The sequence below is a fragment of the Schistocerca americana genome, chromosome 11 (genome assembly GCF_021461395.2).
Source record: "Schistocerca americana isolate TAMUIC-IGC-003095 chromosome 11, iqSchAmer2.1, whole genome shotgun sequence".
Taxonomy (NCBI): Eukaryota; Metazoa; Arthropoda; class Insecta; order Orthoptera; family Acrididae; genus Schistocerca; species Schistocerca americana.
The window spans coordinates 112277288-112300476 of NC_060129.1; the positions used below are offsets into that span (position 1 = coordinate 112277288).

The 23189-nt window shown below is 40.5% G+C and overlaps 1 protein-coding gene across 2 annotated transcripts in view; it reads left to right on the forward strand.

Annotated features, from left to right (window-relative positions):
- LOC124553975 overlaps positions 1-23189 on the forward strand; it is a 186533-nt gene that overhangs the window by 59094 nt on the left and 104250 nt on the right. For both annotated transcript variants that reach the window (XM_047127999.1, XM_047128000.1), the window contains exon 6: positions 11566-11622. In XM_047127999.1, coding sequence (XP_046983955.1) covers positions 11566-11622 — 57 coding nt within the window. The remainder of the gene's footprint in view (positions 1-11565; positions 11623-23189) is intronic.

Here is a 23189-nt window from a genome sequence, read left to right on the forward strand (position 1 = left end):
GCCACAGCAAATTTTCTGAAGAAGTATTTAATTTCTGTGGTGTTAATTGATTAGTTTTGGAAGACAGTTCAAGAAGCATTTTAAACTGTTGTTGTTAATGTTTTCTAAAGGATCAAAACTGTGTGCATTCAACATAATGGTGTAAGTAAATATTTTTCCAGTTTAGGTTCCATTCCTGTCCCTCCTGTTCAATCTGTAAACTCATTGAGCAGTGAAGGAAACCAAAGAGAAATTTGGAAAAAGATATGAAGTTCAAGAAGAAGATATAAAAACTTTGACATTTGCCAGTGGTTTAGTAATTCTTATGATTAAAGTTCTCCTGGGTGTTGTACCACATTATTGGATAAAATACTTTAAATATAAACTATAAAACAGACATTTTGACCATTTTTCAACGGCCTTCTTCAAGCCTATCCTGGTATTGCGTGAGGAAATCTGCCTCTATTTATTGCAGACAGTTTTGTGTCAGTACATCATACTTGTGAAACTTTATTAGTCCTAGAATATAACAAGCTAATCGTGACAAAAGGGAGAGGGTAGGAAGGAAGTTAGTCGTGGACTACACGGCTCGTCAATGATTGGAGACAGTCTGCATATAAGCACTTGTTTTCTGGTGGGCATGTTTTCTGCCTAGTGCATGTGGAAATGCACTGAGAGTTCCCCTGTGGCTGATTATTAAGTATGTTTCATCAGTGTGGGGAGCATTTCCTCCTGCAAAACCCTGTGGGAGGCCAGTGCAGTACAGTTGAAATGTCAGTGTTATAGTTCAGCATTTACAGTAGTTTACACAGGATGGAGCAGAGGAAACAATTTTTTAAAACCACTAGTACTCAGTAACGATTGAGAGTATTGATCTTGAGTGATGGTTGGCAACAGCTCAGACAATGCAGATTGTGTGTGCGGTCGAGCAGTTCTTTAGAAACAACGATTCCGTGGTACAGTCCAATGTTTTTTCCATTGAAAGTTTAGTGACGGACGTTTAGATGCAGCCCCAGATCGAAATACTGTACTCTGATGGGTTGTAGCATTAAGAAGTGCTGGTTCAGCTTGAACTCCATAAAATGTAGACGGAGTGAGAACGGCAGTTCTTCCTGGTCTGAAAGGATCTGCCAGGTGACAGGCTGTATCGCTGGCTATGTCACTTTGTTCGCTTCAGTGTATCTTGGGCAATGATCTCAGGTTTCACCCCTACAAAATAAAGATTGCCTTGCATCTAAGTGAAATGGATTTTGTGAAATGCAGAGAAGTTTTTGGCATAATGGACACTATTCTTACGGAAGATGCAAATGTCCCAGTATTTGTGAATGACAAAGACCATTTTCATCTGGATTGTTATGTTAATGTACAGAACGGATGGTACCAGGCATCGGAAAACCCACAGGGACTACACCAAAAACCTCTCCACAGCCTAAAAGTAACAGTGTGGTTTGGTATATCTAAGGTAGGATTGTTGGACGTGACTTTCTTGAAGAGGGAGGAACCACAGTTACACAGTGACATCAGCATGTTATGTCAAAATGTTATACAGCTTTCTTCATCCAGAACTTGAACTTTGTCGAGTGAACGTGGGAGAAATCTGGTTCCAGGAGAACAATGCTACAGCTCACCCTATGAGAGCACCCACAGAAGCAGTTCAGCAGATGTTCCGAGGACACATCATTTCACGATATGGTGATGTTCTTTGGCCCCCGTGCTCACCCGATCTGTTGATCTGTGACTTCTTTTTGTGGGGCTACTTGAAATCAAAAGTGTAAGTGAAAAAGTCCTGCACAATCGATTCAAGACTTCCTCCATTCATCAGGGATTGAAGCTGTGCCAAATAAATTGTTGGAGAGAGCCTTGCGTAACTTGTATTTGCAGAACCTAATTAAGATATATACAGTGCTGTTTTTCTGGGGGAATGCTGGGGGATGCGTACCCCTAAACTTTTTCGTTGACAAAGTAATTTTTTTACGATGTTGAGAACTTGGAAGACTGCCAAAAATTTATTATTTCATGGACATAAATTTTTTATTTCATTTTTTCGTGTTGGTAATTGCAATACGAATGATACTAGTGCAGTTTTTGGTGGGAAAATCAATGTCATTGACTGTTTCGAGCATTTCGAAGCTGCGGCAACCGTTCTCGACAAATGAATCGCTGGCAGCCAGTTCGAGAAGCATTTAGTGCCCTCGCCTGCTAATAGTGGGCAATGGTGGTGCTAGATGGATATGCGTACGCTCAAATCGCTTGCTTCATTTAAGGTGATGTAAACTGAAGTGTTCGATACCACATTCTCTTTTATGTTTGTGTGTTTCTCGGTATCGCCTGCTTCATTTGAGCAAAGTCAACTGAAGTGTCAGATACCATTTTTTTTTTTTTTTTGTAGTTCGACATGTTGATGACGTCATGGCTAAAAGCTGACGGGTGGTATCCCATGCTTCAGTTATAACTAATTTTCGCTGCCTTATATCCCATGTCGGAGTACCCTCAAACTTTTTTTTAGAAAAAAAGCCTTGGATATATAGATACCAAAAATGCAATAAAAGTACTATTATTGAGAGGAAAAATTTTAAAAATAAAACCAGGTTTAAGTTATTCACTGGTGAAAAATATGCATTTCCTCTGCTCCACCCCCTGTAAAATGACATGGTACAACACCCAGAAGAATTTTAATCATTGCAACACTGGCTGCAGAAGCCTGTGTGGTTAAGACATGATGATTCTCTCAGATTCAGTAAAGGACTTAAAAGAACAGTTGAATGGAATGGGCAGTATTTGAGAAGAGGTTATAAGGTGAACATCATCAAGGTTAATGGCTGTAGTAAAATTAAATCAGGTGACACTGAGGGTATTAGATAAAAAAAAGGATGCTCCAAAAGTAGTCGATAAGTTTTGTTATTCGGGCAGCAAAATAACTGACAATGGATGAAGTAAGGAAGAAATTAAATGCGTTGTGACAGTTGCAAGCAAAGCATTTCTGAAATAAAGAAATTCTTTAACACTGAATATTAATTTAAATCTTAGGAAGTCTCTTGTCAAGGTGTTTGTATTCAGTGTAGTTGTATGGAAGAGAAATTGGGACAGTCATCATTTAAGACGAGAAGGGAATAGCTTTTGAAATGTCATGTTATAGAAGATTGCCAAAGATTATATGGTACTGGATAATTAATCGAGAAATTCTGGATCAAATTCGAAAGAAAATAAATTTATCTCACAACTTGACTAAAAAAGGCCATGTACTAGGGCATCAAGAAATTGTAAATTTGCTGATGGAGGGGAGAGAGGGGAATTAAAAATTGTAGAGAAAAATCAAAGGTTCAATACATTAATCAAATATTGAGGTTGTGATATGTATACTGTGATGAAGAAAGAAGTTTGCCGAAGATAGACTTGTGCTGTGGTCCACAGCAGCTTTGAAACCTTAATTTTGTATCAAAGTTCAAATTAAGTGAGTGTGTTCCCCATAATTTTCCAAACTATCATGTAACTAGTGGATGCTTAAAACGTGTTAACGGTTTCAAGAAGTGTTTTAGCCCATTTGGTATATAGTGCTGCACTTAGTTCTGGAAATGGATACTGCAGTCAAATGAGGTGGCACTAGAAGTACACATTAATGGCCACACCCTCACCTGTTCAAATTCATTGCTGACATATGTGTGGACTGACGGTGAGGCCACCCTAGCCACATTCTGCCAGAACCTCAACGCCTTCTCCCTCTTTGCTTAACCCGGTCCTGCTCAACCAGAGCCATCTTCCTCAGTGTCGGCCTCCACCTCGAGGATAACTTCATCGGTACCTCCGTCCATATCGAACCTTCCGAACACCGACAGTACCTCCACTTCGACAACTGCCATCTCTTTCGTACTGAGAAATCGCTTCCGTACAGACTAACCACCTGTGATCGTCACATCTGCAGTGTGGAGCAGTCCGTCTGCAAATACACTGAGTGGCCCACCCAGACCTTCACAGACCAAAATTACCCTCCCAACCTTTTACAGAAACGGATCTCTCTTGCCCGGTCTCTCCAGCCATCTACCACCTCCTGCTTACCCACCGTCTGGCTACGAAGGACCGTTCTTCTCGTGGCTCGGCACCGTGCAGGACTGGAGTAAGTATTTTGACTACCTCTCACTGTGCCCTGAAATGAGGAATATTCTACCCGCTATCCTTCTGCCCTCGCCCACAATCCATTGCCACGACGCTCGTATCCTTGAAATAGACCTAGGGGTAAGATGTATCTCGTACATCCTCCCGACCACCTACTCCAGTCGGGCATCTTCTACCCCATCAGAGGCAGGGCTACCTGTGAAAGCAGTCATTTTATCTACAACCTGAGCTGCAACCGCTATGCCACTTTCTACGTGGGTGTGACAGCTAGAAAGCTGTCTGTCTACACGAACGGAAACCTGTGGCCGAGAGCCAACTGCCCAGTTGTCGACCGTGCTGCCCGACACGGCACGCTTGACTTCAGTGATGGCTTCACAGTCTGTGCCGTCAGGGTCTTTCCTACTGACACCAGCTTTTCTGAACTGTGCAGGTGGGAACTCTCCCTGCAATATATCCTATGTTACCGTAACCCCCCTGGCCCCAGCCTTCACTAGTCCCTGTTCTCCATGTACCAATACCCTTCCCTGCTTGTGCTCCAGCAATACAATGTCTTCTGTTCTACATCTACATCTACATCCATACTCCGCAAGCCACCTGACAGTGTGTGGCGGAGGGTACCCTGAATGCCTCTATCGGTTCTCCCTTCTATTCCAGTCTCGTATTGTTCGTGGAAAGAAGGATTGTCGGTATGCTTCTGTGTGGGCTCTAATCTCTCTGATTTTATCCTCGCGGTCTCTTCGCGAGATATACGTAGGAGGGAGCAATATACTGCTTGACTCTTTGGTGAAGGTATGTTCTCGAAACTTTAACAAAAGCCCATACCGAGCTACTGAGCGTCTCTCCTGTAGAGTCTTCCACTGGAGTTTATCTATCATCTCCATAATGCTTTTGCGATTACTGAATGATCCTGTAACGAAGCGCGCTGCTCTCCGTTGGATCCTCTCTATCTCTTCTATCAACCATATCTGGTACGGATCCCACACTGCTGAGCAGTATTCAAGCAGAGGGCGAACTAGCGTACTGTAACCTACTTCCTTTGTTTTCGGATTGCGTTTCCTTAGGATTCTTCCAATGAATCTCAGTCTGGCATCTGCTTTACCGACGATCAACTTTATATGATCATTCCATTTTAAATCACTCCTAATGCGTACTCCCAGATAATTTATGGAATTAACTGCTTCCAGTTGCTGACCTGCTATTTTGTAGCTAAATGATAAGGGATCTATCTTTCTATGTATTCGGAGCAAATTACACTTTTCTACATCGAGATTGAATTGCCATTCGCTGCACCATGCGTCAATTCGCTGCAGATCCTCCTGCATTTCAGTACAATTTTCCATTGTTACAGCCTCTCGATACACCACAGCATCATCTGCAAAAAGCCTCAGTGAACTTCTGATGTCATCCACAAGGTCATTTATGTATATTGTGAATAGCAACGGTCCTACGACACTCCCCTGCAGCACACCTGAAATCACTCTTACTTCGGAAGACTTCTCTCCATTGAGAATGACATGCTCCGTTCTGTTATCTAGGAACTCTTCAATCCAGTCACACAATTGGTCTGATAGTCCATATGCTCTTACTTTGTTCATCGAACGACTGTGGGGAAATGTATTGAACGCCTTGCGGAAGTCAAGAAACACGGCATCTACCTGTGAACCCGTGTCTATGGCCCTCTGAGTCTCGTGGACGAATAGCGCGAGCTGGGTTTCACACGACCATCTTTTTCGAAACCCATGCTGATTCCTACAGAGTAGATTTCTAGTCACTAGTCTTTTTCTCCATTGCTTCTCCTCTCCTCCTTTCCCACTTGCCATCCTTCTACCCAGCCCACCACACACACACACACACACACACACACACACACACACACACCTCCCAGCTGCATCTAAATGCCCTACCCTATCCCCTGTGTGCCCTCGCATGCTCCCACAAGCAGGAGGACACCTTCCCCCATCCCACCCTGCTGTCCTCCCTCTGCACCCCGTGCCACCTCCTTACCATCACAACTGGACAGCTGCTCCTGTCAGGCACATATACGACTCAGCTCAGCCACAGCTGACAGACAGTGGTCGTGTGTGTGTGTGTGTGTGTGTGTGTGTGTGTGTGTGTGTGTGTTTGTGTTTGTGTTTGTGTGTGTCTGTCCTTTATAGGAAGAATAGCAATGTATTCTTTTCATAATATTGTTAAAATAAATAAAGTTTTTATTCAGGAGAACTGAGCAGCAAGAACATTGTGTAAAGTAGACAGTGATACGCCTTGCAGGGGCTGCTTTAAGTATCTCGAAATTATCCGCTCTCATCCTGGTACATTTACTTTGCAACAATTTTTGTTGCTTATAATAAAAATTGCCTTCAGCTGAAAAGTGATTTGCACAGTCACTAAATGACACACAAATAATTTTCATGTTGACGCTTTTCCTTCTGGTCTAGTACACAGAGTTAGGTTACATACTCTGGTGCAAAGTATTTCAACATATCCTACCAGACATAAAGAAAAATGTTTGGGCAGGAATATTTGGCAGTTGATAAGAAAATGGAAAACGTTCCTTGTTGGCCTTTCCTTCTAAAATTATCTTAATCTGTAGATTCAAGAATGGAAAATTCATGTTAGCTACATGACAAGCAACAATGTTCATTGGAATCTACACCTACATCCAGATTCCACAAGCCACTGTATGGTGCGTGTTGGAAGGTACCCTATTCTATGACTAGTCATTTCCTTTCCTCATCCACCTGCAAATATAGTGAGTGAAAAACACCACTCTTTACGCCTCCTAATCTCTCTCTACTCTTATCTTCGTGGTCCTTCCGTGAACTGTACACTGGTGGCAGTAGAATTGCTCTGCAGTCAGCCTCAAATAGTGGTTCTCTACATTTCTAAATAGTGCCCTTTGAAAAGAATGTTACCATTCCCCCATTGATTCCATTTAAGTTCCCAAAGCATCTCCATTATACTTGATAGTTGTTGAAAAATATTAGTAACAAATCTAGTAGCCCGCCTCTGAATTGCTTCAGTGTTTTCCTTCAATCCGACCTGGTGCAGATCCCAAACATTCGAGCAGTGCTCGAGAAGAGGTTGCACTGGTGTCCTACATGTGGTCTCCTTTACAGATGAACCTCACGTTCCTAAAATTCTCCCAATAAACCAAAGTCAACCATTCGCCTTCCCTACTGCAGTCCTTATATGCTCATTCAGTTTCATAACGCTTTGCACCATGCCTAGATATTTAATTGATGTGACTGTGTCAAGCATCTCACTATTTGTACACTATGGGTTTGTTTTTCCTACTCGTCTGCATTAGCTTACATTTTTCTACATTTAGAGGTAGCAGCTATTCATCACACCAACTAGAAATTTTGTCTGAGTCATCTAGTATCCTTCTACTGTCACTCAACATTGGCACCTTACCGTACAGCAGCATTAGCAAACAACTGCAGATTGCTGTCCACCAAATCAATTACATATGTAGGAAAATAACAACTGTCAGTCACATTTTTCCGAGGCACTCCTGTCTGAACACACACCATCAGGGACACCGTACTGGGTTTTGTTACGCAAGCAGTTTTTGAGCCACCCACATAACCTGGGGACCTATTCTGTATGCTTGTACCTTCATTAACGTTCGGCAGTATGGTTCCATGTCAGATGGTTTACAGAAATCTAGGGGTATGGAGTGCTGCGTGACAAACATTTTTTTGTTTTAAACAGTGCTCTGTTGTGACCCCTGACGTTCTCTCAGCATGATTGATCAAAGGTGTACATCCAGGTGTTTCGCATCCAGGTGTTTTGCTAAGTTGTCATTTCCATCTCGAGCACAATATTTCAACAACTGGACGAGACGTCTTCTTTAAGTGCTGTGAGTATTACTGTTTTGTGCACTCACTGGATGGACTCCACTCTACACAGTCTGGATGGAGTCTGGGAAGTGAGTAACAGCAAAACTCACAGCACCTGTGGAAGATGGCTTGTGCATAAAATGGAACTGACAGTTCGGCAGAATGGCTGGTAGCACACAGTAACAGATTTCGTTATTAGCATCTGCAGCTGTTTTCTTTGAAAATTGACAGTGTAATCAAGTAAATACACTCACAGAAAGAGCAAGTTTTATATCGTGAAGCACCAGTCTGATACTTGTCAACCATCGTGGTGATGCTGATCATGTAACAGTTATTTCATGATTAAAATTTCATTCCATTTTGAACTGGCATCATCAAAATCAGCACAGGTGCAATATAGTCAATTTCTTGTGGCATACGTTTATTCATGAATAAAAGCTTATCTAGTTTTGATGGTGTTCCAGTAGAGCACTAAAGATTTATTCCCACACAGTAAGCCCGGTATTATTGGAAATATGTAATGCATCACTGATTCAAGACATTCTTCCAGAGAAACTGAAATACACCATTGTTAAATCATCTTTAAGGAAGGTGATAGGAGAGGTCAATAACTGCTGACCTGTTTCATTGTTGACATCATTTTCCAAAATGCAGTTGAATACCAGCAGTTCTCAATCTTGTAATGGCTTTTGTTACCACTGGAAAGTTGGCATTGGTGATGCCAAGTTTCCAGACAGGGTGTGTGTAAAGACCTCTTTCGCAGTTTTGGTAGCACTTGATTCATAGCTGTTGAGCTCACGAAAGATTACCTTTCTTTTAGTGTGTATCGTCCAGTAATATTCAGCAGCATTAAGCCAAGAATTCAATCAGGGTGAGGGAAGTAGGGCAGTGAAGATGCTCGTTCCTTGAATTTCTGCACCCTTAGTGGGGTGTTCGCATTAATTGTCTGGCCCCAAGAAATTTGTTTGCCCACATCAGAGCAGTTTGATTGCACATCTTCTGCAACTCCGCATGCTTGAGGTAAGTGACTCAAACCATACTACGGAAGAGAATTTGAAGTCCTTGGTGGCTTTAGCCATGTGTTAAGTACCGTCTGTTACCAACAGCAAAACATTTTCTCTGTTCACAACATCTGGCCCCAGTATTTACATAAAGTTGTGAAACAAAATGGAAACTGTTGAATTTTGTACTCTCTCGAGAGCTTCACATGTTAGGAGAAACATTTTTCCTGGCCTGTCAACTTTTAGAACACCACCATAACATTTGCAGCATAACATTTTCAACACAATGTCGATCCACATTGAGAATTTTGTATAGGGACGTTGATCTTTCAGCCAGCAACACTAATTCATATTTTTTGAGCTACTCTTCGTTGCAGACAAATAAATTGTTCTTTCTAAGTATAGATTCACCTGGAACAGGATGTTTTGTGTACTTCTCAAGAACTGTCTGAAATGTGGATTCTGCAGCTTCTCTGATGGGATGTTGCAAGGACACCGTCATTTCACCTACATCTTTGAATGATTGTACAATTGAAGATGAACCTGTCTGCTCACCTAACAGCGTTTGTCTGCTGCCATTTTCTGCACTTCACTTCACACAGCTGCTGTATTTGGTGGTATTACAATGTTGTTGCACATAAAAGTGCTTTTCTCTACTAATTTTGACTTCACTTAATTAACAAAATAACATTTCCCCACCAGTGCTGAAGAACTTATCATCAAAATCACGAACGAAACCTTGCAACTCCATGCTGGTGGACCGCTTTACTTGAACCCTTGAGTTTATATTCTAACTGAACAGTGTGACAATATGTGCGATGTTTATTACATTGGAAACTGCCTTTGTTGGCTTTGAGAGTGTTTTGTTGACCCCACCCAACAATGTCTTACATCAGCAAACTGACTAATGTGTAATGCTGCTTGTCTACTGTTGTTGTTGTTGTTGTTGTTGTTGTTGTAGTTGTTGTCGTTGTTGTCTTCAGTCCTGAGACTGGTTTGCTGCAGCATTTCACGCTACCCTATCCTGTGCAAGCTTCTTCATCTCCCAGTACTTACTGCAACCTACATCCTTCTGAATCTGCTTAGTGCATTCATCTCTTGGTCTCCCTCTACAATTTTTACCCTCCACGCTGCCTTCCAATGCTAAATTTGTGATCCCTTGATGCCTCACAACATGTCCTGCCAACCAATCCCTTCTTCTAGTCAAGTTGTGCCACAAACTCCTCTTCTCCCCAATCCTATTCAATGCTTCCTCATTAGTTATGTGATCTACCCATCTAATCTTCAGCATTCTTCTGTAGCACCACATTTCGAAAGCTTCTATTCTCTTCTTGTCTAAACTATTTATCGTCCACGTTTCACTTCCATACACGGCTACACTCCATACAAATACTTTCAGAAACGACTTCCTGACACTTAAATCTATACTCGATGTTAACAAATTTCTCTTCTTCAGAAACGCTTTCGTTGCCATTGCCAGTCTACATTTTATATCTTCTCTACTTTGACTATCATCAGTTATTTTGCTACGCAAATAGCAAAACTCCTTTACCACTTTAAGAGTCTCATTTCTTAATCTAATTCCCTCAGCAACACCTGACTTATTTCGACTACATTCCATTATCCTAGTGATGTTCATCTTATATCCTCCTTTCAAGACACTGTTTATTCCATTCAACTGCTCTTCCAGGTCCTTAGCTGTCACTGACTAAGTTACAATGTCCTCGGCAAACCTCAAAGTTTTTATTTCTTCTCTATGGATTTTAATTCCTTCTCCGAATTTTTCTTTTGTTTCCTGTACTGCTTGCCCAATATACAGATTGAATAATATTGGGGATAGGCTACAACCCTGTCTCACTCCGTTCCCAACCACTGCTTCCCTTTCATGCCCCTTGATTCTTATAACTGCCATCTGGTTTCTGTACAAATTGTAAATAGCCTTTCGCTCCCTGTATTTTACCCCTGCCTCCTTCAGAATTTAAAACAGAGTATTCCAGTCAACATTGTCAAAAGCTTTCTCTAAGTCTACAAATGCTAGAAACGTAGGTTTGCCTATCCTTAATCTATTTTCTAAGATAAGTCATAGGGTCAGTATTGCCTCACGTGTTCCAACATTTCAATGGAATCCAAACGGATTTTCCCCAAGGTCGGCTTCTACCAGTCTGCTATAGTACTGATAAATAAAGCTTTGTAGTAATTGTTGTGTTTATTTGTGGCAATATCATCTGAAACATTGTCATGCGAGCAACATTTTCATGTTTTTATTCTTGTGTTCATAAAGATACAACAAATATATGTACTTTTGCAAAATGGGGCGGAAATATGATCTGTTACTTAAAAAGGATTAAATATGACTTTGTATGCACAATAGAAATACAATTTTTTTACACCTCAACACCTGATCTTTTGCATAAATTTTTGTTAAATTCACCATGAAGTTCAGGAAAAAATATGACTTGCCATTAAAATGTGTATCCTTGTTATGATTACTTGAAGTGAAAAGTGAAGTGTCAAAAAAAATTCAGTAATGTACCGTAATGAAACAGAGAATTAAACCTTTTAAACGCAATTTCCGTCACCTACTTTTTATACTGATACATTATAAATCTGACATCTGTCGTAAATTTTTCCAGGTTGATGAATCGCCGGAGGACTTTGAAGAGGGCAGTGGTCCATTGGTAATAAATCTGGTGAGTCACTGAGTTTTATAATATTTTACTGCTTACAAGTAGAATACAAAATTGCAGTAAACTCAGCAAGAAGGCCTGACTGCAACTCATTTTCTCAAGGGAATTGTGATTCTGTTGTTCATCTTCTTCTTCTTCTTCTTCTTCTTCTTAGTTCTTCAATCACCAGGTTGGTTGTCGGCAGCTCACAATGCTTTTCTTTCTTGGGCCTTCATCTTGACATCTTGAGAGCGGTATGTGGTGCAGTTGTTACTGTCCTTGATCTAGGCAAAGTATTTCAAGTCTCGGTCTGCCACTTGTGTTCTTCTCTTGTACTGTTCGTTCAATGATACATTTAATGACACTACCATGTCTTAGCACATGGCTGACCTGTGTGTCCATTCTGTGTTGGATAAGCTTCCAAAGTTATGGCTTCTCTTCCCCCACCCTGTGGAGCCCTTATCATTTGATATCTTTCCTACCCAAACAATCTTTAGCATTCTCCGGCAGCACCACAACTCAAAGGCTATTATTTTGTATTTTCTCCTACTCAGAGTGCCCGTTTTTCACTTCTGTGTAGCAAAACACTCCAAACATGCCTTTATGAGGTCTTTCCTGAAATGTCTGTGTATGCAGCTGGGCGTGAAAGGTTCCTCGCTTTATATATATATTAGCATAGAGTCACTAATATTAGGAACATGTCCACAGCAATGTGTTTCGAGAGTCAAGCTCTCATCGTAAGGTTATCTAAGTTAACCCTACATAAAACGCACTTCAGAAGCAGTGGAGGTCAAATTATAAAATTATTCAGACATGAAGACATCATCTTAATTTAAAAATGGTAACACCAGCATCTGCATATTCTCCAAAACATTGCTGATGTAAGGCAGTAAACATCAGCCACACCAGCCGCATCTCTGTGCGCATCAGAGCTGCACACATGTTTACAAACAAATGTTGCCTTAAAGAAGCAGCACTTTGAAGGATGTGCCATAACATGGATAAGGTAGCAGGGAATCTGATGCTACTATTTTTCAAGCAAGACGAGGACTTCAAATCTGAGTAATTTTATTTGTTTTTCTATTTTGACCTTCAGTGCTTTGGAAGTACATTTTATGTAGGATTAATTTTGAAGCCAGATGACGGTAGCTTGACTGCGAAAAAATGTTTCTGTAGATTATATTCCTAAAATTGGTGGTTGTATGCTAAAATATGTATAAAGGATACCTTAAAAAACAGCTACCTTTGGTCCTTAAAATGGACAGTATTAGAAAGTTTCTTCTCTTTTTAAAGTCAGTTTTTGTGTGGTAGATTTGGCTTGCAATATTCTTCTTTAATCTTCCATTTGATGTAATTTTACTACATCGGTAGGTGAAGGATTTGACGGTTTCCGGTTGCTCACTGAGCTTTAAGCATTGGTATTTTATTTACTCGCCACAAAGATTTTTTTTTAGCTTCAGTATTTTCCACGTTATAAGAAAAACTGAGTGTGGTTCGATCTGGGCCAGCATCACTTCTAATTGAAGGGATTGGTGGAAGAAAGTGCTAACTCATGGTAGCGTAATTTGAGTTATTGCACGTTGTTCGATTAAATTGGAAGATGACAGAAATATAAAATAAGACCAAGCAGTTGATGTAGTGGACAATGTCTTTTAGCAGTACGTAGTGATTTATTTTTTACTGCGGTAGGGTGCACTAGAAAACTTGTCTGATTGTATGCTAAGACAAATCCTTACTAATTTGAGGGTTCACACTTTCTTTTGCTGACCCCCTCAGTATTACCACATCCTCACTTAAAACTGCAATACCACCAGCAAATCTCACCGTGTCTATTTTCTTACTGTAAATTTTAATTGCTCCTGTAATTCCTAGTTTCTCCCTAACTTCATCTGTTGCCCTCTGAATGTATCCATGGAACAAGACACGAGATAGTTTAATAGTAGCTGCTTCTTGATGTTCTCCTCATCTTATCACAGCCACAACTTTATACAGTCTCTGCACTAGTCTTCTGTCCTTACACTTTATGCCTCTCTCTCTCTCTCTCTCTCTCTCTCTCTCTCTCTCTCTCTCTCGCTCGCTCGCTCTCTCAGCATTTCAAGAACCTGTCACCAGTCTACTCCAATGACATTGTAATTCTGTCAGAGACAGCAAAGGACTTGGAAGAGTAGTTGAACGGAATGGACAGTGTCTTGAAAGGAGGATATAAGATGAACATCAACGAAAGCAAAACGAGGATAATGGAATGTAGTCGAATGAAGTCGAGTGATGCTGAGGGAATTAGATTAGGAAATGAGACACTTAAAGTAGTAAAGGAGTTTTGCTATTTGGGGAGCAAAATAACTGATGATGGTCGAAGTAGAGAAGATATAAAATGTAGACTGGCAATGGCAAGGAAAGCGTTACTGAAGAAGAGAAATTTGTTAACATCGAGTATAGATTTAAAGTGTCAGGAAGTCGTTTCTGAAAGTGTTTGTATGGAGTGTAGCCATGTATGGAAGTGAAACATGGACGATAAACAGTTTGGACAAGAAGAGAATAGAAGCTTTCGAAATGTGGTGCTACAGAAGAATGCTGAAGATTAGATGGGTAGATCACGTAACTAATGAGGAGGTATTGAATAGAATTGGGGAGAAGAGGAGTTTGTGGCACAACTTGACTAGAAGAAGGGATCGGTTGGTAGGGCATGTTCTGAGGCATCAAGGGATCACCAATTTACCCTATTTACTCGAATCTAAGCCGCACTTTTTTTCCGGTTTTTGTAATCCAAAAAACCGCCTGCGGCTTAGAATCGAGTGCAAAGCAAGCGGAAGTTCTTAAAAATGTCGGTGGGTGCCGCCACAACTTAGTTCTGCCGTCGAATATATGTAGCGCTACACAGGCATGCTTTGTTGGGTGCTGTTTGTAGGCACAAAGATAAATACTGGCGCCAAAACCTCTGCGTCAGTAAATAAATTAAAAAAAAAAAAAAAAGAGGTGGAAGATAAGCTTTTTTTCTCCGCGCCGAGTTTCGACCACTGCATTTTCATACATTATCCAACGAAGTAAATACTAATTCCGTATTGTTCATCTTCGAATGTAGCAGCATTTCAATGTACTACGAAAACCCGACTGGCAAGAATGTTTAGGATGTTTGTCAATATGGACAACTCTAAGTTCTGAATTTTTTCCTATCTGTGAGAAGAGATGGTTGCTAATACGAACTTTTATAAATTGTGAATCACATGCAGTATTCTCGTCACCATAAGAATAATACGAATATAAACATTTTGCCATGTATTGTTTCGTGTTTGCTACTATCTCATTTAAATCATGGCTGCGTAATAAACCACAAAACTAGAGTGAGACAACAGCAAACGCGGAAGAATATACATATCATGTCATGTGTATATTCGTATTATTCTTATGCTAAACAGTGATACGGTCAGAAATGAAGCGAGGCAATTGCCTAGATTTTTAAATCTAAGATGACTCTAAATTCTGTGCAGAATGTAATGTACTAAAGAGGCGCCTGCAAAGATTTTCAAACGGAGAAAAATTTTCGCTAAACTCTCGTTCAGAACATTTTCAATCATACGCAGTCTATTATTTGGTTCTTGCTAATCATTATCAAAGAAAGCAGCAGTGTAAGTAACAACAAGTAGCAGTCTCTTGCCATTGTTTCACTAGTGAGACGATTCCTCTCTCTCTCTCTTTTTCTTTTTTTTATTTGTAAGCGGCGGTAGCGCGCTCAAAAGCAAGCCATTCCACGATCGGTGACAGGCCGTAAATACGCAGTATCAGAGTACGACAAACAATGCATGACACAGTACAGTAATGCATATTCAGCGTAGAGTGACGTAAACACCTATAACAAAGAAAACTGCGCTTATCAGATCAAAGAAAAATAAGCTATCAATTCAAACCAGACAAAGCACGTGAAAAAGGAAGGGTACCCGTATAAACACGGACGGAGCGCCTGACGCATAGCAATGGCTACCTGGTAAAGCTTAACTGCTAAGCTTACGACTCGAACCAAACTACTGTAGCTGTATTGTCATTCATTCGACCTAAATTGTCTCATATTACAGTGGACCAACTTTGTTTCGATTTGGAGATGCTGCCTAAAACTTTTCTCTCCCCTTGAATTTCGAGTCTCAAATTTCAGGTGCGGCTTAGATTCGGGAAATTTTTTTTCCTTGATTTCGAGTCTCATTTTTCAGGTGCGGCTTAGATTTGAGTGCGGCTTAGACTCGAGTAAATACGGTAGTACTGGAGGGCAGCGTGGAGGGTAAAAATTGTAGAGGGAGACCAAGAGATGAATACACTAAGCAGATTCAGAAGGATGTAGGCTGCAGTAAGTACTGGGAGATGAAGAAGCTTGCACAGGATAGGGTAGCAAGGAGATCTACATCAAACCAGTCTCAGGACTGAAGACCACAACAACACCCGTGATCTTTGTACAGCAGCCCTCCTCCGTGCTAGGCTCCGTCAGTTGAAGTTTCTGACGAGATGACTTCAGCACGTGTTGTGCAGTGAAAGTTAGTGAAATGCTCAGGAATTTCTTTGCTTTGAGAGCACTGCTGAAGAAATAATGAACTGAGAAGTAAACATCAGTGTAAAAATGTTATACTCGATAAATATACAGGGAATCGATGCACGTTATTTTTATAATAATCTCGTGCTTACTGCTGTCTGCTATCCCGTATTGTGCTTTATTTTCGATTTTGTGCAGTACCAGGGTTGCCATGTAAATGTAGACAAAAAAAGTGATTAAATAAAATACAGTAGAGCATCGATTATCCGAACGTCGGTCAACCGAACGACCGCTTAACCGAACTGTGTACTCGCTCGCGCACCTGTTACTCTCCCACTCTACCGTCCGTCATCCCCCTCACTGCCTGGATGGATAGTGCGATTTTTATGAAGTGGTTTCTGGATGTTTTCGTACCCTCTGTAAGAGCTCATCAGCTAAAGAATGGGAAGAGGGAGAAAACACTACTTCTCCTTCACAATGCGCCAACCCATCCGTCATGTGATATTTTAAACGAAAAAGACTAGTTCGTAAAGGTAATATTTCTTCCACCTAACGTAACCTCCTTATTACAGCCCATGGATCAAGGCGTTATTGAGACTTTCAAATGATATGACAGGAAAGAATTTTTGCGTAAGTTATTGTTAGAAAGAGAAGAGGATGGAGAAGAGTCTCTTAAGAAATCCTAAGAATATTGACTTGAAAGACGCGTCCTACATGATCAGCGCAGCATGGAATAGTGTAAAGGAAGAGAATTTGAAGAAAGCCTGGAAAAAAATTTTGGACACAGAAGAAAATTCACAAGGTGTGATTGAATATGACGAACAGAATGATATGTCCAAAATTCTTGGTATGCTAAAAGAAATAGAGTGCCACGAATGTGATGAAGATGATGTTCACGAATGGATGAACATCGATTATGCATATCCAGGACACCAAATCGTGCAAGACAGTGAGATTGTAAACATTGCCACTGATAAAGATGACGCCGCCAGCATCTCATCAGTGCTCCAGAAAGTGAAGATGAAGTATACCGACAGCTTCTGAGGCGTTCACTTGTTTAGATACTGCCTTGCAATGGTTTGAAGCCCAAGATGAAAGTTACCAGTTTCAGATATCTGTAATGAAAAAAGGACGTGACTTAGCTGCTCGTATGCATGTAGGCTTGCTTAGACAGACCAAAATAAAGGATATTTTTAAACGTTTTTTTGTATACTATGTGTATTGTTCATGCAAAATGCATATGTAATACAGTATGTATATATGTTTGTTTAATAAACTGTGCTACATACTACATATTCCTTCTGAAGTTGCCTTTGTATGTTACTTTGTAATACTAAAAGAGATGCCTGTTTCTATGAATAAATTAACTGTACAGTACTTCTTTTTGGCAAATAAACATGTACAGTTCGATTATCCGAACAAACCAGTTTTCCGAAAACCCATGTCCCCCAATTACTTCGGATAATCGACGCTCTACTGTAGTTCATAAAGTGATGCTACACATACATATACACTCTGTGAAGTGTATAGGCAAGTAAACTTACAATTTTCATCAATTATTAAATAGTGCAAACTCCAGATAGGAATATCAACAGTATAGGGAAAGATAGATTACTACTTATCGTAAAGATGACGTGTCAAGTTGCAGACGGGCACAATTAAAAGACACTGGCTCGAGCTGCCAGAGTAGGCAGTCATCTGTGTGTGAGGTGTGCTTGCTTTTATGAATGTATTGTGTGTGTTTCTCTTTCTTTTTCTGGCAAAAGCTTGTGTGTAAGTGTCGTTTATTTGTGCCTGTCTACAACTTAATGTGTCATCTTCAAGGTAGTAGCAATCTGTCTTTTCCAACATTGTTCATTAATTATTATGGTGCTAAAATGGTGGAGAATATTGTCAAGTAAACCTACATCTACATCTACATCTACATCTACACTCCGCAAGCCACCCAATGGTGTGTGGCGGAGGGCACTTTACGTGCCACTGTCATTACCTCCCTTTTCTGTTCCAGTCGCGTATGGTTCGCGGGAAGAACGACTGTCTGAAAGCCTCCGTGCGCGCTCGAATCTCTCTAATTTTACATTCGCGATCTCCTCGGGAGGTATAAGTAGGGGGAAGCAATATATTCGATACCTCATCCAGAAACGCACCCTCTAGAAACCTGGCGAGCAAGCTACACCGCGATGCAGAGCGCCTCTCTTGCAGAGTCTGCCACTTGAGTCTGCTAAACATCTCTGTAACGCTATCACGGTTACCAAATAGCCCTGTGACGAAACGTGCCGCTCTTCTTTGGACCTTCTCTATCTCCTCCGTCAACCCGATCTGGTACGGATCCCACACTGATGAGCAGTACTCGAGTATAGGTCGAATGAGTGTGTTGTAAGCCACTTCCTTTGTTGATGGACTACATTTTCTAAGGACTCTCCCAACGAATCTCAACCTGGTACCCACCTTACCAACAATTAATTTTATATGATCATTCCACCTCAAATCGTTCCGCACGCATACTCCCAGATATTTTACAGAAGTAACTGCTACCAGTGTTTGTTCCGCTATCATATAATCGTACAATAAAGGATCCTTCTTTCTATGTATTCGCAATACATTACATTTGTCTCTGTTAAGGTTCAGTTGCCACTCCCTGCGCCAAGTGCCTATCCGCTGCAGATCTACCTGCATTTCTCTACAATTTTCTAATGCTGCAACTTCTCTGTATACTACAGCATCATCCGCGAAAAGCCGCACGGAACTTCCGACACTATCTACTAGATCATTTATATATATTGTGAAAAGCAATGGTCCCATAACACTCTCCTGTGGCACGCCAGAGGTTACTTTAACGTCTGTAGACGTCTCTCCATTGATAACTGGAGTAGTGACTGGTGTATTGTGACGAGCCAGTTGCTCGGCCACCATTGACCAGACGTTTTCAGTTGGTGAGAGATCTGGAGAATGTGCTGGCCAGGGCAGCAGTCGAACATTTTCTGTATCCAGAACAGGACCTGCAACATGCACTATCCTGCTGAAATGTAGGGTTTCACAGGGATCGAATGAAGGCTAGAGCCACGGGTCGTAACACATCTGAAATGTAACGTCCACTGTTCAGAGTGCCGTCAATGCAAACAAGAGGTGACCGAGACGTGTAACCAATGGCACCCCATACCATCTCACCGGGTGATAAGCCAGTATGGTGATGACGAATACACGCTTCCAATGTGCGTTCACTGCGATAGCACCAAACATGGATGCGACCATCACGATGCTGTAAACAGAACCTGGATTCATCCGAAAAAATGACGTTTTGCCATTTGTGTACCCAGATTTGTCGTCGAGTACACCATTGCAGGTGCTCCTGTCTGTGATGCAGCGTCAAGGGTAACCGCAACGGTGGTCTCTGAGCTGATAGTCCATGCTGCTGCAAATGTCATCGAACTGTTCGTGCAGATGGTTGTTGTCTTGCAAACGTCCCCATCTGTTGACTCAGGGATTGAGACGTGGCTGCACAATCCGTTACAGCCATGCGGATAAGATGCCTGTCATCTCGACTGCTAGTGATACGAGGCCATTGGGATCCAGCACGGCGTTCCATATTACCCTCGTGAACCCACCGATTCCATATTTTGCTAACAGTCATTGGATCTCGACCAATGCGAGCAGCAATGTCACGATACGATAAACCACAATCCCAATAGGCTACAATCCGACCTTTATCAAAGTTAGAAACGTGATGGTGCGCATTTCTCCTCCTGAGACGAGGCATCACAACAATGTTTCACCAGGCAACGCTGGTCAACTGGCATTTGTGTATGAGAAATTGGTTGGAAACTTTCCTCATGTCAGCACGTTGTAGGTGTTGTCATCGGTGTGAACCTTGTGTGAATGCTCTGAAAAGCTAATCATTTGCATATCACAGCATCTTCTTCCTGTCGGTTAAATTTCGCATCTGTAGCATGTCATCTTCGTGGTGTAGCAATTTTAATGGCCAGTAGTGTATGTTGTTCGGTGTGTGCAGATCAATGATTTTGTGAGAACAGAAAGACATCTGGTTTTTTTTTGTATTAGGTTTTCTAATTGATTTACTTGTCTGGTTTTTTACTTTTTGTGCATATTTTTCTTTTTTCTTTTTTAGTAAGATACATATTGCTTTAGTCAAAATAAATTTCCGTAGATTTTGCCATTTGGCCTTTTTCATGATATTAATATGTTATCAATATTGACACAGAGTAGTGCACCACAGTGTGTAATGTTAGCAAGTCGTGGTTTTCTGTATTTTATGTTTATTGCTTTTGGTCTCACATAGCTAGGACACCATTCATAGAATTAGGATACCGCTATCATGGATTTAGGAATCTTGTCATCCATTCATGAGCCATTGTCATAGAACTCATTTCTCACCTCTTCGCTGTATTTGCAAAACTAAACAATACTCAGTCAAATAAAAAAAATTCTAGAATGTTTGGTCTTGTCTTCCTGAGTGGTTATTTAAGTGATATATATTTTTTTAATGTATGAACATTGTAAAACACCAACTGAAAAATATTGTGGAGTTAGGCACATGTTCACTATAAAACTTATACGAGATGTGACAGTCCATCGTGTACCTGTCATCCAGCAGCTTTGATCAGTTCTGTTGGCGTATCGACGCCACCAGTGGCTTTCCCAGGATTCAGCTTGACCGCAAAGATCAACTCAATCTATAAGATATAGTCACTCATCTTCCGGATCACCTTTTTCTGTGTTTTCCAGCTCTAGATCTTCCTTATTTCCTATGTACAGCTTTTCGAGATATTTTCTCCACATTTCTGCTACATCTTTCTCTTTGTAAAAAACCATTCCATCTTCATTTTGGACACCACTGCATCTCATTTTTCTATTTCCAAAAAACTGTTTAATTGAGTTATGAATATATTTCAGTTTCCATACCTCTATCACTTCATTCAAGTCTTTGCAGTGCTCCTATAAAAATTGTTCTTTAGCCTTTCTTTCATGGTTTATATTATTCAAATGACAAACAAGTGAAACGAAGTCACTTGCATTGAAATTGTGTAATATTTCATGGAGAAGTCCGGAGTCTCCGTAAAGGTGCCTGTACATCTGTGCAACTTTTTGCGTGCACTAGATGTGTATGGCCATTGTACGAAGATGAAAGAGTCCCTTGCAAAGGGACGTGCAACAGTGATGCACCAGTCTACGTTTCTGTTCATTTATTGATTTGTTTTACTGCCACTGACTGTTGAAACATTTTAATTTTTTGCATGCTTTTGTGTGATCTAATGACAAATTTGTAGAGGATTATTGTGCATTTCTTTATTGTAGTTCATTAATTTTGCCGCATATGAAAACAGAACATAATGAATTGTATGTGTGCTGTTTCTAACAAATATGTACCGTGTGGATATGACTGTACATATCTGTGTACATTGCAATTTACTTGTGTATTAAATACCCATAATAACCAAGGTCTACAAAGAATTTAAGAGTTTTTAGAGTTTGTATATCAAATCTTGTGATTGGGGTGTAGAAACTTTACTCAAAAGAAAAATACTAATTGGAGCAATGCAACTTTATTTAAATACACTTACTTATTCTCATTATAAAATGTAAATTACTCAACACAGTACTACAATGAGTAAAAGCTAGTGTTATTTACGAGTAAGGTTATGTAAATTTTGTCTTACAAGGTGACATATCTGTCACCAGACATAAAGTTATTTTTCTGGGAAGTAGTTCTTTAAAGACCAGAATGTACCAACTTACACACAATATCTGCCCTCCATTTTCTTGATATTACTCTTTCTTTTCTATTTTCACTATGCAGTAGGGCAGTGAAGATGTGATAAAGCTACATTTCCTCGAAGGAAGTTGTGTAGGGAAACATACACAAGAACATAAGCTCAACATATGAGTTTCCACATTCAGTGGCTTTCTGAAAATTTGTCATTCAGCAGCCACACAACTACTATAATCTACATCCTTCTGAATCTGCTTAGTGTATTCATCTCTGGTCTCCCTCTAGCATTTTTACCCTCCACGCTTCCCTCCAATACTAAATTAGTGATCCCTTGATGCCTCAGAACATGTCCTACCAACCGATCTCTTCTTCTAGTCAAGTTGTGCCACAAATTTCTCTTCTCTCCAATTCTATTCAATACCTTCTCATTTGTTATGTGATCTACCCATCTCATCTTCAGCATTCTTCTGTAGCACCACATTTCGAAAGCTTCTATTCTCTTCTTGTCCAAACTATTTATCGTCCATGTTTCACTTCCATACACGGCTACATTCCATATAAATACTTTCAGAAACGACTTCCTGACACTTTAAATCTATTCTCAATGTTAACAAATTTCTTGTCTTCAGAAATGATTCCCTTGCCATCGCCAGTCTACATTTTATATCCTCTCTACTTCGACCATCATCGGTTATTTTACTCCCCAAATAGCAAAACTCATTTACTACTTCAAGCGTTTCATTACCTAATCTAATTCCCTCAGTATCGCCTGATTTAATTAGACAACATTCCATTATCCTCGTTTTACTTTTGTTGATGTTCATCTTATATCCTCCTTTCAAGACACTGTCCATTCCGTTCAACTGCTCCTCCAGGTCCTTTACTGTCTCTAATAGAATTACAATGTCATGGGCAAACATCAAAGTTTTTATTTCTTCGCCATAGATTTTAAATCCTTCTCCAGATTTTTCTTTTGTTTCCTTTACTTCTTGCTCAATACACAGATTGAATAACATTGGGGATAGGCTACAACCCTGTCTCATTCCCTTCCCAACCACTTCTTCCCTTTCATTCCCCTCAACTCTTATAATAGCCATCTGGTTTCTGTACAAATTGTAAATAGCCTTTCGCTCCCTGTATTTTACCCCTGTCATCCTCAGAATTTGAAAGAGAGTATTCCAGTCAACATTGTCAAAAGCTATATGAAGATGGTATCTGTTCTTTCGGACATGTCCGAAAGAACAGATACCATCGGTGACGATGCAGCTCTTTTAGAATGTTGTTGATATGTATCAATGCCTGTCGACAGCTTAGGGTCTTGATTTAATTGTCATTTCATTGTCAAAATCT